The sequence below is a fragment of the Myotis yumanensis genome, unplaced genomic scaffold (assembly GCF_028538775.1).
Source record: "Myotis yumanensis isolate MYYU_CA2020_CCGP unplaced genomic scaffold, mMyoYum1.0.hap1 SCAF_9, whole genome shotgun sequence".
In the NCBI taxonomy this organism is placed as follows: Eukaryota; Metazoa; Chordata; class Mammalia; order Chiroptera; family Vespertilionidae; genus Myotis; species Myotis yumanensis.
The window spans coordinates 6095479-6110568 of NW_027223760.1; the positions used below are offsets into that span (position 1 = coordinate 6095479).

The window sequence follows — 15090 nt, forward strand, 5'->3', positions numbered from 1 at the left end:
AAATAAACCCTCATACACTGCTGGTGGGAATGTAAACTGATAGAGCCATACGGAAAACAGTATGGAGGTTCCTACAAGAATAAGCAATGGAACTATGATATGACCCAGCAATTCTTTTCTGGTATCTACCCAATAAAACTGAAAATATTTATTTGTGAAGACATATGTACCTCTATGTTTATTGAGCTTAATTCATGGTGGCCAAGACATGGAAACAACCTAAGTGCCCTTTGATGGATAATTGCATAAAAAAGATGTAGTACATATATTCAATGGAATATATTCAGCAATGAAAAGAATGGAATATTGCCTTTGGGACAACATGGATGGATCCTGAGAGCAGCAAATGAAATAAATCATGAAAAAAGACAAGAACCATATGATTTCTGTGGGATATAAACAGAAAACAACAAATAAACAAACCAGACAAACAAATGATAGTGGGGAAGGCCATGCAATAAGAACAGAGCCACCCAGCTGTCTAATAATTATTCACCTTACCAACTATATATAAGAAGTTTTCTTACAGGCACTGGAGAACTGGTGAATGGAAAAAGGCTGTAAAAAGATAAGATTCCTCGATGGATCCATGCCACAGAAAAGAAATACATTTTGAGAACAGACCAAGGACAGGACACACTTTGATTTGGTTGCTCGGACCCTGACCCTCTCTGGGAGTTTGCCTCAGGAAAGTTGACCATTCTCCGGTCCCAGGAATGGGCTGAGCTGTTTGCAACATCGTAGAAGGTTAGCCACCTTGTTATCTGACTTTGAGCTCCAGAAGGCTGGACTGCAGACTCTATCCTGCCCTTCCCATGCTACACTTGCAACTCGCAGCTGCATGTAGCAATCTTCTCCCTCCTGTGTATATAATCAGCCTACTGGCAAGGGGGGGTTTGTCAGAGCAGAATTTCCAGGGTGACCAACTGCTCTCCCCATATTACCGGCACTATTGGAATAAATGCTCATATATGATTGAACACCATCTCTGCTTTATTCGGCTCAAGAAGTGACAGGTGGCCTCGAATCCATTGTGTCTGGTTTCACAAACAGAAACTCATAGACACACACAACAGTATGGTGGTTACCAGAGGAAAAAGAGGGTGAGGGGACAGATAGAAAAGGGTAAGAGGTTCAAACATATGGTGATGGAAGGAGACGTGGCTGTGGGGTGGTGAACATACAATACAATATATAGATGTTGTGTTATAGAACTGTACATTTGAAACCTATGTTTTTAATTAATCAATGTCACCCCCAATAAATTTAATAAAATAAAAATTACTATCCTGGAAGGAAAAAGGGTGCACGTTAGAAAAAATTACAAATAATCAGCAAAATATATCTGAGTCAATAAGAAGATGATAGAAATAAGATCAAGCTATGAGCTGGGAGAAAATTTTGCAAATCACACATATGATAAAGAACTTTTAAATATGCTTGATAAAGATTTGACAAAGAACAGGATGTATATCTCTCATCCCCCAAAGGACTTGTATGCATGCATATAAGCATAATCCATGGATACAGACAGTAGCTGGGTGAGGGCATGTGCTGGGGGTAGCTGGTGGGAATTACCATTGAGAGGTCCATGGGGGGAAAAGGAGACATAAATAATACTTTAAACAATGAAGAATTTTTTAAAAAGAAGAACAGAATGTATAAAGAACTCTAATAATCCATTACTAAAAAGGCAACTGAATTTTAAAAAGAAAAAAGACATGAATAAGCATTTTGACATATAATATGCTACATATAATTAGAGCAGAGAACTGACTGAATTTTTACATATCTATCCACCAGTGAATCTATCACCACAACCAAGATAATGGGTCTATTGGTTTCCTCATGCCCTGTAGTAATCCCTGCCCACCCCAACTACACTCGACCTCGCACCCCATCCAGCAACTGCTTGTGTGCTCAGCGCAGATATGCTCTGCCATCGTTCCTCGATGCGCACATGTATGTGAGTGGCTGAGACCCAGGCTTAGAGCTGAGATCTCAGATCTCTATGGAGGAGGAGAGAATAATGATTTTCTGCAATGTGGCAATTCATTGATTCTAAATCCCAATTTAGAAAGAATTTTAGAAAATCAAGATGCTTTTTAACAGGAAGAAAGTTCTTGAGGACAATTGCCTTAGATACTTCATTTTTTATATTTGCTTAAAAACATAGATGAGACTGCTGTTTTAAAAGCACATGTTGGTTCCAAACCTCCTGGGAATAATCTGAAACTGGCCCCCATACAGAGGGCAGGAAGAGACTCAAGAGAGAAGCAGGCCATGGCAGATGGGTAGGTGGCAGTTTAACAAGCCAGGAAATTTACTTACAAGGCTTGTCTTGAGTGACCAAAAGACAAATATTCTCTGCACTTGCCTGCCAGATTTGAAAAAATGGCTGAGCCAGGTACACCATCCAGATGGTCTCAACAACACATTAGTATCTCAAGACTGTCCTTGAGGCAGCTCCTGGAAGGGAAAAGGCAAGCTGAATGCACATTCCAAAGACTGGCTTGAGGTGAATCTCCAATTGCCTTGGTCCAGCCTTCGGGTCAACTGGAGGTCACATCTTCTCCATGACCTTCCCCAGTGTAACAGGACACAATGGGTTCAAAGGAACACAGTCTTAGTGGGAGAAAAAGTTCCATTTTCAGTTGTAACAAGTAAAGGAGACAGGGCAATGCTTTTCAGAGCTCTGCTTCTCCTAAGGGAGGCTTAGCCATTGCTTATATACACAGTTTTATTAATTACATGTTGATTTCTTCTTTGTAACTGGTTAGACTCATCCGTAGTGATTTAGGTCAAGCTCATCTGATTGGAGCTCCTCTGCAAATTACAGTGCCACATTTTAGCATTCAGTAAGAACTGCCCAGACTTGAGACTCTTGTCCATCTGTCACCAACACTCATGTATGGTGACCGGCTTTCACAATTTCATATGCCACCCCCTTCTTCTGCAGTGTGCCCTGAGAGGTCAGCAAGGGGCTTCAAAAGCATGGAAATGGCTCTTTTTGTGACTGCTCTCTCAGATGCCGTAGCAACAATACAATCACATGTGAAAACACAGGTTAAGACACCAATTCCAAGAATCAGGGATAACTTTTTCCACCCAGAACACCATGACCCAAACCACTGACTTAGCAAGTCTCCTGAGCTGGGCGTCTAATCACTCAGGGTATTGACTTGTATTTTCATGTGATTAAGCAAAGATGATACATTAGCAGACTCATCAGGTATGAACACATTGCATTCTGCTTGGGCAATGACACAGATTTCAGCTGTCAGGAGAGATATTCTGGTATCAGAAAACACTAGAGGGGATTTTTAAAAGAAACACTAATAATGGTCAGTGTATGTCTGCAATAGAAAAGACAGTGGGTATTGTTAAGAATTATCAATCAGGATTCTAGCAGCAGAGATGGCCCACTCAAATTAGATACTTGGGGGAGAGTCAAGTGCAAGGGTTTCCTACAAGCTGTGCACAGAGGGTATGCAAATGACAGAGGAGACTGCTGGCAACAGTGAGGAAATTGCACCCTAACCATATTGGAGTGAAGAGAATAGGAACCCAGAAAAAGAGTTGAGTAGAGAAGGTGTGACTTTTGACTTAGGGTTGCAGCTGGTCAGAGATGGCCTTGCTGGGAGAGAGGCAGGAGAACAAATACCCTGACCTTGCTTTTCTACCCAGAAGAGATCTCCTGCTTGCACTTCCCATTGGCAGAAGCCAAGCTGAACTCAGAGAGCCAGAGTTCCCACTTATGTTGTTAGAGAGTCTTTAAGATCTGGGCCATTCTTACTCAACTAGAAGCCCCGGTGCACAAAAATTTGTGCACTTGGTAGGGAGGGAGTCCTGCAAACTGGCCTGTGCCCACTCACAGTCCAAGACCCCTTGGGGGATGTCCACCTGTCGACTTAGGCCCACTCCCCGGGGGATCAGGCCTAAGCTTGCAGCCAGACATCCTTCTGGCAGCTAGGGAGCCCTCGGGGGATGTCCAACTAAAGGCTTAGGCTCCCAAGGGATCAGGTCTAAACCTTTAGTTGGACATTCTTAGTGCTGCCATGGAGGTGGGAGAGGCTCCTGCCACCACCTCTGCACTGGCCAGCCATGAGCCAGCTTCTGGCTGAGTGGCACTCCCCATATGGAAGTGCACTGACCACCAGGGAGCAGCTCCTGCATTGAGCGTCTGCCCCCTGGTGGCCAGTGAGCATCATAGCAACCTGCCATTCTACTGTTCAGTCAATGTGTATATTATTAGCCTTTTATTATTATTATTATTATTATTATATAGGATGTCCCTATTTCCCCCCCTTTGCCCCCTCTACCTAGCTCTTGCCCCCCACTTCTCTCTGGCCATCACCATCCTGTTGTCTGTGTGCATGGGTTGTGCATATATTTTCTTTGGGGCTGGGCTGCCTCGCCGCCCGAGGTCTTAAGAGCATTTTTTTTTTTTTTTTTTTTACAAATGAACACAGTGAGGAGTCATGCACACCTTTTTTTTTTACTTTTTAACATGAGGCACAAAAAAAGATTCTCTTCGTGTGCGCTGTTTTACAGTTACAAGCTGAGGTAGTCACGGCCTCCACCACCTGGGACAGAGGAAGGGGAGGCTGCAAAATGGCCTCGTCTGAGCTCAGGTGGATGCCTGCTCTGGGGGCTTCCCTGGATGTTCCCTGTGCCTACGGCCTGAAAGCAGGCTGAGCCCTCGAGGGAACCGTCTGCCCCAAGCCTTCCGTCTTTTCAGGGCTAAAGTCTCACTCTTCCTATCGACCAAGTGTAGCAGCTGCTAAAAATCTAAGGGGTGACCCCAGAACCGAACCTCCTCTGTGCCATGAACGTGAGGCCTGGCTGCCCAGGGGATGGGCATGACTTTAACAGCCAAGATGAGGGCAAGGGAATAAACTATGTGCAACTACAACATCTGAAGTAATATTTACATTTGAAAACCTGGGCCGGGAAGCTCAGAACGGCTTCACAGCTGGGCGACCTGCCCCTTTCCTTCACTTGCCTGAAGTCGCACTCCTCTACCTCGAGCTCCTCTCCTGCCCCTTGCATCCTGAGGTGAACACCAGGCCTCAGCACCGGTCTCTCCGGACATAGTGCCACCCGCTCTGAGCCACGCCCCCGCCTCTCCATACGTGAGACCGCCCCAGTCTGAGCCACACCTCTGCCTCTCCGTACACAAACATGGTGCCACCTTGTGCTTAGCCACGTCCCCTGCCTTTCCACACAGGAAATGGCGCCTCCCACCTTGGGCTTAAGCCTCCAACTGAAGAGCTGCTTCCCACTTGCTGATTTGGGGAGGACATTCCCAGCCTCTGGGTCTCCTTCTGGGGCTGAGGCTGTGTTGCCGCCCAGGCACCAGATCACATTCCCTGGCAGTGATGCAGCCCCAGCTTCTGGGTCTCCTTCTGGAGCCTGGCTGCTTCACCCCCCGAGGACCAGATCACGTCCCCAGGTGACGACGCTCCCGGCCCATGGCCTGGCTTCTCCAATTACTGGCTGGGGAAGGCAAAGGCAGCCTGGTTCTCCAATCATGGCCCTGCCACCTGGCTCTTGGCTGTCACCTGGGTTTCCGATCACCTTCAGCCGCAGGCGGCTTCTTCCATCCTTCCTCTTTCGTCTCCCAGCATTGCGCCTATGTATGCAAATTAACCGCCATCTTTACCTGTGGTTAATTTGCATATCACCCTGATTAGCCAATGGGAAGCGTAGCGAAGGTACGGTCAATTACCATGTTTGTATATTATTAGTGTAGATGCTGTTCTTGCTAAATGTTCAAATATACCAGTCCAGCTATAAACAGGATGATCTTGACAAGAACTCAGCAGTATAACTGTAGCCAACTGCAAAGAATAAACCAACATGTAATTGATCAAATAGTGTAAGCTATGGCCAAGACTCCCTTTGAGGCATTAGATCTTTTTATATGAATCCCATGTTTCCTTAATTTGCTACAAGTAAATAAAACTGCCTTCGGACAACCATGTCTCCTTCTTGAATACAACACCCCAAGTGGAGAATCTTTGGGTTGGGTAACAATGTGATCCACATAGATCAGCCTCCTGGGCAAAGAGCTAGGGCAAAGAAGGGCAAAGGATTGATCTGCAGAGGCAAAGGAAAAACATTTGGCAGAGAAGAGATTTTCAAGATAATGTTTTAATAGATATTTCAAGTAAGGTACCTTAAAAAGAAAAGCAAGAGGGAAACAGTAAGAAAAGTTAATAACTCCCAGATGTCCATGTGTTACTGGACAGGGACTGGCCCAAAGTGGATCTGCCTCAGGCTGGCCTGTAGTGTTTGGGTTCTTTTCCTTTTTTTAAAAAATTAATCTTTATTGTTGACAGTATTAGATATGTCCTCCTTTTTACCCCATAGTGTGTGGGTTCTTGATTTGATGCAGGAAAGATTTCAAAACACAACTCCAGGCAATTTTGCGAGTATGTTTATTAAATCTGGGGACAGTGAAATAAAGGAAGGGATTAAGGTAGAAGAAGCCACAGCAGAGCACCTAGGTGGGGCTGCTTTGGCTCTAGAAATGTTATAGAAAGGAATTGAGCCAAGACAGGGCTGTTTCAGCTCCCTGGGAAGTCAAGGACAAGGGAGACAGGATCATGGGCTGAGCCCGGGTCCAGCTGTCACTGCCACTGCTCTGCTGGCTGCAGTCTCTCCTGGGGACCTTTAGCATTTAGGAAGAAATAAAAAGTTCATGTGTGGAAAAGGGTATGGGCCTGCTCTAAAGCAATGAGTTTTTATCCTGAGGGCTTTCTATCCCTTGTTTTTTTTTTTTTTTCAGCTTTCCAGGTGCATTTTTAATATGCTGATGCATTAAAATGAGTGTATGGAGGAGTTTGGAATTATTCTTTGATCAGTTTTACTTTTATCTTAGGTCTGTCTGGCTTTAATGGGTTTTTGTTATTTGTTCCCTGACTTCTTCTACATTGGGTTTAGCTGGCACAAATGGCCTTAATTGGGTCTTTGTGCTCTACTTCCCAGACCAGGGTGATGTAAGCTATGTATCTTCTGATTAGAGAGGAGAATATAAACCATTTGCTCTCAAGTGTCCTTGGTTGGTGAAGATAAAGTTTTGTGATTCACAAGGTGGCTGCAAGACACCCAAATAGACTGACCTTGTTTAATTTTCTTGTCTCAGTTTCCCCAATTGCCCAGGAAATTTCCTAGCTTCTTACTATCCTGCCTCATGTGGACAACAGAACCATCTTGCTGGAGAAGCCTGCTGCTTCACTAACAAGGGGCTCAGAGAAGTGGACGAAAATAATGTGCATCACCAGTGGTGCTAACACTGATATATGAAGGATTTCTCATTTGAATTGTCCTAAATTGAGCCTGTGAAATCTCCATAATATATTATTTTATGATTATGCCATTTTCTATCTTCTTCAGCTTGTTCGCATTGTGGGGATTGGTGGGGAATGATGGGAGGATGCTTCTGTTTAGCTGTCACTGCATAGCAAACCATCCCGAAGCCTAGTGGTTTAAAGCAACAACAATAATTTATTTTTCTCTTGAAACCTGAGCAGGATGCAGTGGAGGTGGCCCATCTTTGCTCTTTGCAGCTTCATCTGAGATGGCTCAGTTGGCAGCTGGAGAATCTGCTTCCATCTTGCCCTACTATCATGGGTGGTAAGTTGTTTCTGCTGGCAGATGAAAGAGCAGCCAGGGGAGTGAGCCAGTGATTTCATGTCCTCTTCCTGTGGACTCGATGGACAACTTGGGCTTCCTCACCACATGGGGGCCATGTGCCAAGGGCACGTACTGCAAAGAGCAAGGAGGCATCCTCCCTATCTAACTTTAGAAGTCACAGCCATCCACTATTTGCCAAAGCAGTAACAAATTCCATGGAATTACAAGGCAGTGGCACAGACCCATAGAACGCAACAAAAGGAAAAGCATGCTAAGATTATAAGAAGAATAGGTGGTATAGAAGATACTGTTATAACCATTTTTTGAAAATACAATCTACCATAGTAACAAATAAATGCAAATTAAAAATAAAAAAAATAAAATTTACACTATTTGAAAATGCTATGCCATAGATTTGAAAGCATATTCCAAATCCTTTGTACAATATCTGCAAATATATTTCTTTCAGCTTGTTCCCTTATATTTTTAATTTGTTCTTCATACTTCATCTTTAGCACTTTTATTTCTTCCTCTTTTTCTTCCTGTGATATTTTTACCTGATCACATTGCTCTTCTGTTAGTTTAATTTCCATCTCCAATTTCTCAGCATAGATTTTCTTCAGCTTTTCATCTGTGTCCTTGTATATGGCATCAGAAAAGTGAGCCCCTCCATTCTTCTGCACCATTTCCTCTATCAGCTCCACCAGCTCCTGCAGTTGAGCTTCCTTATCATCCTCATCTGCATTCTGGTTGTTATTGAAGACACAGAAGCGGTACCCACACTCCTTGATGATGTTTTGTAGGTTCACAACTGATTCATCTAAAAAGTCACTCATTATCTTCTCACCCAAATTATCTTTGTGAGTGAACAAGACGATGATGTGCTTCATGGCCACCATCCCAAAGAAGGCCTTGATCAATGCAACTGTTCTCTGCTCCTCTTCAGTGTAGTGGCCAAGCTGTAGAACCAGGATGATGGCATGAGGCCCAGGGTAGGTTAATTGGACACACCTGCTGATTTCCTTACAGGTGGTCTGCAGTTTCTCCTTGGTGTCAAATAGCCCTGGGGTGTCCACGACAAGAAGTTTCCTCCCATTCCAATATTGCTCTGCTTTCTGACAGGACTTGATAACAGCATGGGCAGAAATTTTAGAATCAAATTCCTTTCTCCCAAGGATCGTGTTTGCTGTTGCACTTTTTCCACTTCTGGTTTTCCCCACCAGAACAATCCTCAGAGTGTTGTCCTGAAGGCCAGCCATCTTCTCAAGAGGCTCTGAGATGCAGGTACCAACAAGACCTTAAGAAAGGGAATGAGAGGGGGAATGGGTACTTAGGTAAGTGAGGACCATTCCAAACCCTCTTTTCTTCATTCTTGTCCTTGCAATTTGTAATGGTCTATTATTCATATGGAAGAAATAATAAAGCTGAGTTTTCCCACAAAGGAGTAAAGGGTGCAGGTGTTTTCACAGGAGAACTCACTTAAACCTCTACAAATATAATCATCTCAATGTTATGTGAGCTATTCCTGATAACACAAAAAGAGGGAAACCTTTCCATTCTTTCTATGAATCAAGTGTGATATCGATCCTACAGGCTAACAGAGATTTGACCAATAAATAAAGTTACCAACATGACTCATTTGGAAATATCCAGACCAAAATTAGTTGTTACAACAAATCTTTTTAGTAGACTAGAAGCCTGGTGCATGAAATTCATGCAGGGTAGGGACCGTAGGCCTAGCCTACTTGCCTCTCCACTTCCTTCCCATGCTCCCTCATTGCAGTGTAGCTGCTGATGGTTACCTGCCATGTTCTGTGCCTCTCCCTGGTGGTCAGCACACATCATAGCAAACAATGGAACTTCAGCTCTCCCAGTGGAATTCCAGACTGGACAATTTGCATATTAGCCTTTTATATATATACTAGAGGCCCGGTGCACGAAATTCATGCACTAGGGGGAGGGGGACCCTCAGCCTGGCCTGCACCCTCTCCAATCTGGGACTCCTTGGGGGATGTCAGACTGCCCGTTTAGGCCCAATCCTTTACCAGCAGTCGGACATCCCTCTCGCAATTCAGGACCGCTGGCTCTTAACCACTCACCTGCCTGCGTGCCTGCCTGATTGCCCCTAACCACTCTGTTTGCCAGCCTGATCACCCCCAACTGCTGGCCTGATCACCCCCAACTGCCTCCCCTGTCAACCTGTTTGCCCCCAACTACCCCCTGCCACCGGCTTGATTGCTCCCAACTGCCCTCCCCTCACCAGCCTGATTGGGGTTGGGGGGCCGATTGGGGGTGGGGCTGGCCATGGGGAGGGGGTGTGGTTGGTGGACTGGGCAACCACCCCCCCAAATGGGTTGGGGGGTGGCGATCAGGGCCAGTGGCCTGGGGGAAGAGCCATGGGTGGTTGGCCAGCCAGCCCTGCCCCTGATTGCGGTGGCGGGGGGGCAATCTGGGATGGTGCTGGGCAAGGGGAGAGGCTGCAGGAGATTGGCTGGCCAGACATGCCCCCTATTGGAGTGGGGGGATCAAGGGTGGGGCCAACCTGGGGAGGGGCTGCAGGACATTGGCTGCTCAGCCTTGCCCCCTCTTGGGGTGGGGGGGGGGTGAAATCAGGGGCAGATAGCCACGGGGAGGGGCTGTGGGCCTATTGTGGTGAGGCAGGTTGGTCAAGGATGTGGCTGGCGGGGGGCGGGGGTGGGAAGAGAGGGGGTATTTGACCAGCCGGCCTGCTCTTCTTTTTTTTGGCAACTCCACAATTTTAATTTGTGGTGCCTATGCTATGTCTGAAAAAGACCTTCTCCCCCTGTCCAGGAGAGCGATGGGGAGGGGGCAGCAAAAAATAGAAGACATCCCTCCCTATTGCACACAGACCCTATATACAGGCTCACCTGGCCCAGGCCAGCGGGATGCTTGGCACATTCTAGGATCCCTGCTCAGGGCCTGGAGGGGTGACTGGTGGCAGCACATGTGAGAGGGGACCTCTGGGTGACCACTCTGGTCCTGGCTACTGGTCTTGGCACTTCCTGGTCCCCAGTTCCTTTCTGTTCCTGCCTGAAGCCTTGGTCCCTCTACCTGGCCTCAGATGGCCCCCTTGGTTCCTGGGGGCTCTGTCCTCCCCTCCTAACCTGGAGATCTCAAGGAAGGTTATGGCTTCGCAGAGACTCCTTGACAGCCCTATCACTCATGTTCACACAGGGAAGGGGTGCATGTGGCAAAAGCAGCTGTATAAATGCGGGTGCAGGAGCAAGTCCTCCGGGGTCACTTGGACAGTTTGCTGATGATGCAGATCAGGGCCACATTCTCATCCTTGAGGCACTGGTTGTCAGCACAGAGATTGGACAGGCCCTTCAGCTCCTCTTCCAGCTCAGCGGCCTTGCACTCCAGGGCCCTGCACTCAAATCTCGCCAGCTCCAGGATGGCCGGCCTCTCTGCAAAGTGCTCTTGCCTCTGCATGACGTGCTCCAGCTCCACCTTGAGCTGCTCCAGCAGCAGCGTGGTCTGGGTCAGGGCCTCACGAAATCTCTCATTCTCAATGTGCAACTTTGCGTAGAGTTTCCTGAAGCTCCCTCAGGCTCTTCCAATTTTGGCTGGGGTTTGGGGTTTAGGTCCTGCTGCCTCTGGAGGGGAAGGGCTGGATTCTGGGCTAATGTACACTGGCTTCACCTTCTCCTCCTTCACAGGCCCTCTCCTCTCATTGCCAACTCTGCAGTGCTCCCTGGAGGCCTGTGGTCCCTGTCCCTGCCCCTCAGGCACCTCTACTCTCTGGGCAGGGCCATCAGAATTCTTAACCCCAGGGACTCGGGGCTGCCAGGAAGGGTCCAGACTCTGAGCACCCTGCTCTTGATGTGGATGGGAGAGTCTGATCAGGGGAAGGCCTGCAAGGGGCTCATATGTAATAATTTAAGCAATAAAGAATTTAAATAAAAAAATACACATGACACAACCATAGCCTTCTTTCAGAAAAATCCTTTCAAATATTATGGTTGAAACAAGCTGAAAATTAAAAGAAGGAAAAGATAAATGGCACGAATATTACTCAGGCAAAATGAAGGAAATATTGTATTGATAGCAAATACATTAGATTCAGAACAGACACAGAGTTGAACATTATATAGTGATAAATAGTCACTCCAGTTTCTGACTCTGCAAGGCTGTCAATCAAGGCTATTTCTAGATATGGGGCTCAAGGTTCCTTTAGCTAGAATGAAAGCAAGCAGTGACAATCTGATAGATCCTCCTTATGTTCAGTTTGAATGTCTCTAGTGATGTGATGAGGTGCTCAGGTACATTCTGCATGGCTTATACAGGATCAGTCACTGAGATTGTTAAATATGCTGTTGTGGTGATTTTTCAAGTTTATATCAGTTGGTGTAGCTGCAATTTGCAATTGCAAGGATCAGGGGTAATTTTTAGGTTTCAGTAACTTCAAGTCAAATGATGAGAGAAAAATAAAATATTAGTTCAGAGGGTTGTAGCCCAAATATTTAAGAAAACTAGAAAAATTCAGGATCCAGTCAATGTATAGGTGGAAATAAAACTTTCAAGATAATTTGAACAGGAATCTGATATACACAAAGATGTGTTATAGATACTTTTGAAAGGAAATTTCTCCCCTTAAATCACCCTCATTTATATTAAAGTTAGCCAAATTATGACTATTTGCTGCATTAAGTCAAGTTTTAATTTGACCTGATTATTTCCATAAACAAAAGATTAGCAATTGACTGTATAGTCTCTCCTAAATCTGCTTTGCTGCAATATCATAAGGAAAATTGAACTTTTAAAAAAATATATATTTTATTGATTTTTTTACAGAGGGGAAGGGAGAGGGATAGAGAGTTAGAAACATAGGTTAGAGAGAAACATGGATCAGCAACCTCCTGCACATCCTTTATTGGGGATGTGCCTGCAACCAAGGTATACACCCTTAATGGGTATCGAACCTGGGACCTTTCAGCCTGCAGGCTGAGGCTCTATCCACTGAGCCAAACCGGTTAGGGCAGAAAAATTGAACTTTAGTTCGCCTTTCTGGGAGAAGAAACCAAGCCACATAGTTGTCACTGCATTTTGACTGCAATACTCATATTTTTTTTGGTAAATTCCTCTAGTGTTTTAGTCCCACAAATTGTCTTGAGGTTCTTTCTTTGCCATCTCCCAGGAAAGCAACCTGTGTTCTTTCTGTAAAAAGAATGCCATGAATCATGTGAATAGGCAAGGCATCAGGCTGTTTTTCAAAAGGCTTTTATAAGCTTCAAAGTCAATCCTAAATCCTTAAAGGTTTCTGGTGACATCCAGAGTCTAGGTATGTTTCTCCCAAACATAATATTCCAGTCAAAGTCCTGGTTAATGAAACCACTTCACAACCGGGTGCCCACCTCTTCTTCTTCTTACCTTACCTTATAACATTCCTCCATCCTCTGTGTATGTGAGATAAACATTCTGGTAGCTTGGAGCTATCTCTGCCCATTACATATGTCCAACTCTCCCATGGACCCCCTTCCCTAAAACTGCCTTCCCTGTTTCTAAACTCCTTTAAAAGCATTTTAAGATATCAATTATATAATTTATAGAACATCCACTTTAATATTAAAAGTATATGTATACAAAAAACATAATTATTATTCTTTATTTGATGAAGTTTCTTATGCAGTTCAATTACAGTGGAATCAATTTGTTCAAAACCACATACATTTTCCCATTAAAAACATGTAAATTGAAGTAATCTGTTCCAGACCCACAAATTATTCCTTGTTTAAAGGTTTCTTATATACAGTCCATGGCTATTGCACTGTTTCATTTATAAATAAACAATTTTTTAATTTATGGAACCACCCCCTACTTGCCTCAAAAGAATTTTTCATATGTCACTGCCTCTGAAATGCTGTCACCTGCTAACTGCTTTTCCTTTATCCAAATTAATAACAGTTTTCCCACCTATTCAATTGCCTGTGATTGTTTTTTTGTGAGTGTTTTTAGACCCTTACCAACATTAGCACTCTTAATGACCTCTTTGTTTTTAAATTGTGCTAATCTTGATTTCAACAGCAACAAAAGCATTCTTTTCTTTGCTTGTTACCTGAGAGAAGTTTTTGTCATGGTGAGGGTATCAGCATTAAAGGGTTGTCAGATCTAAAATGAAGTTTTGGTGGACAACCCAGACATTTCCTCTGTGAACAACTTGGTTGAGAACTGAATAGTTCGTGATGGGAGACATCGGGGAACTGAGGTTTGGACTGTATGTCAAATAGGCCTAATTAGTTTTAAATTTCTCTTTTATAAGGAGAGAGAACAAATCCTTCTGGAATTCCAAGGGGCTCCTTGGAATAACTCAAAGCCATTTCTAGGATAAGAAAAAGTCTCTTAAAATATAAACACTGAGAAGGATGGAGAAAGGCCATTTGTTGCATCTGTGTGGTAACCCCTGCTACTGAAATGGTTGCCTGACCTCTTTTGGCCATTTTTGTATTTAGCACCAAATAAGTGCCTCCAGCACCGACTAAGAAATCATCAATTTGTTCCCCACTGTCACCTCTACTTGACACCTGAGGTGTGTCCTCAGGTGAGCTCTGAGGAGGAGCTCTAAGACTGCCTCTTGTGAACTAAAGGGGCCACACGCTGACCTGACAAGCTCAGGGGAGGGCTGAATGGCAGTCTTGCAAGGCCAGTATCTTCACTGACAAGGTCAACTTTTACCTTAACTGAGCCTATCTGTCTTTTTGCATCTATGATAACATACCCTTGAACTGTCTGGGTAACTTGTAACTACCCTTTTTCTGGAGCCCCTGGGGCACAACCAAATGTGCTGGGCGCCAGGACAGAGACCACAAATTCCTTCATTATTGAAAGGGCGAGGGCTAGGCCCTCCATCTTGCCCCAGGGTAAGGGCTGCATCCTCCATCTTGCCTTGGCCGCGTGGTTGGCAGGGGGCTTCTTCCCGGAGGTCTGGGACTCTGCTAGCCACACCCAGAAACAAGACACCGACTTGCGCCTGGCCAATCAGCAGAGCACAGTCCTTTCTCCTCCCCTTACTCTAACCCCCCCATAAGACCTGTCTCTACACAGGGTTCTCTCTCTCGGCCACTTGGCTTGCCATTGTGTCGGTGAGTCTGGTGGACGGGGAGCTCAAGCTAGCTTGAAATACAGACTCTTATGCTTTTGCATCGGACTGGCTGGCTCCCTGATGTTGGTTTCTTGGGGATCTTGAAATCTGGGCATAACAATTATCATGTTAATTTATCCTGCACCCACCTAAGTATGTGTCCATCATTTTACTTTTTATCCAATCCCAGGGGTTTCCCTGCTTTGCTTTATCCTTCCTCCTTAATCTATCACCAATGAATTTCATGTAACCCATCTATGTCCCTCCTTTGATTGCAAATGTATAAGTACAAATGTAACCCCGGCCATTCTCCGGAGCATTATCTCAATTCCTTGAGGTTCTGCTTCCCA

At 45.0% G+C, this 15090-nt stretch overlaps 1 protein-coding gene across 1 annotated transcript; it reads right to left on the reverse strand.

Moving 5' to 3' along the window:
- Positions 1 to 8030: 8030 nt before the first annotated feature.
- LOC139016101 (GTPase IMAP family member 7-like) lies at positions 8031 to 8900 on the reverse strand. The gene has a single exon (XM_070423718.1). It carries the CDS (start codon positions 8898 to 8900, stop codon positions 8031 to 8033), a length of 870 nt encoding a protein of 289 aa, XP_070279819.1.
- Positions 8901 to 15090: the final 6190 nt, after the last annotated feature.

Excerpts from the sequence above, each read along its gene's own strand:
- LOC139016101 (XM_070423718.1), bottom strand. The coding sequence starts at position 8,900 with ATGGCTGGCCTTCAGGACAACACTCTGAGGATTGTTCTGGTGGGGAAA.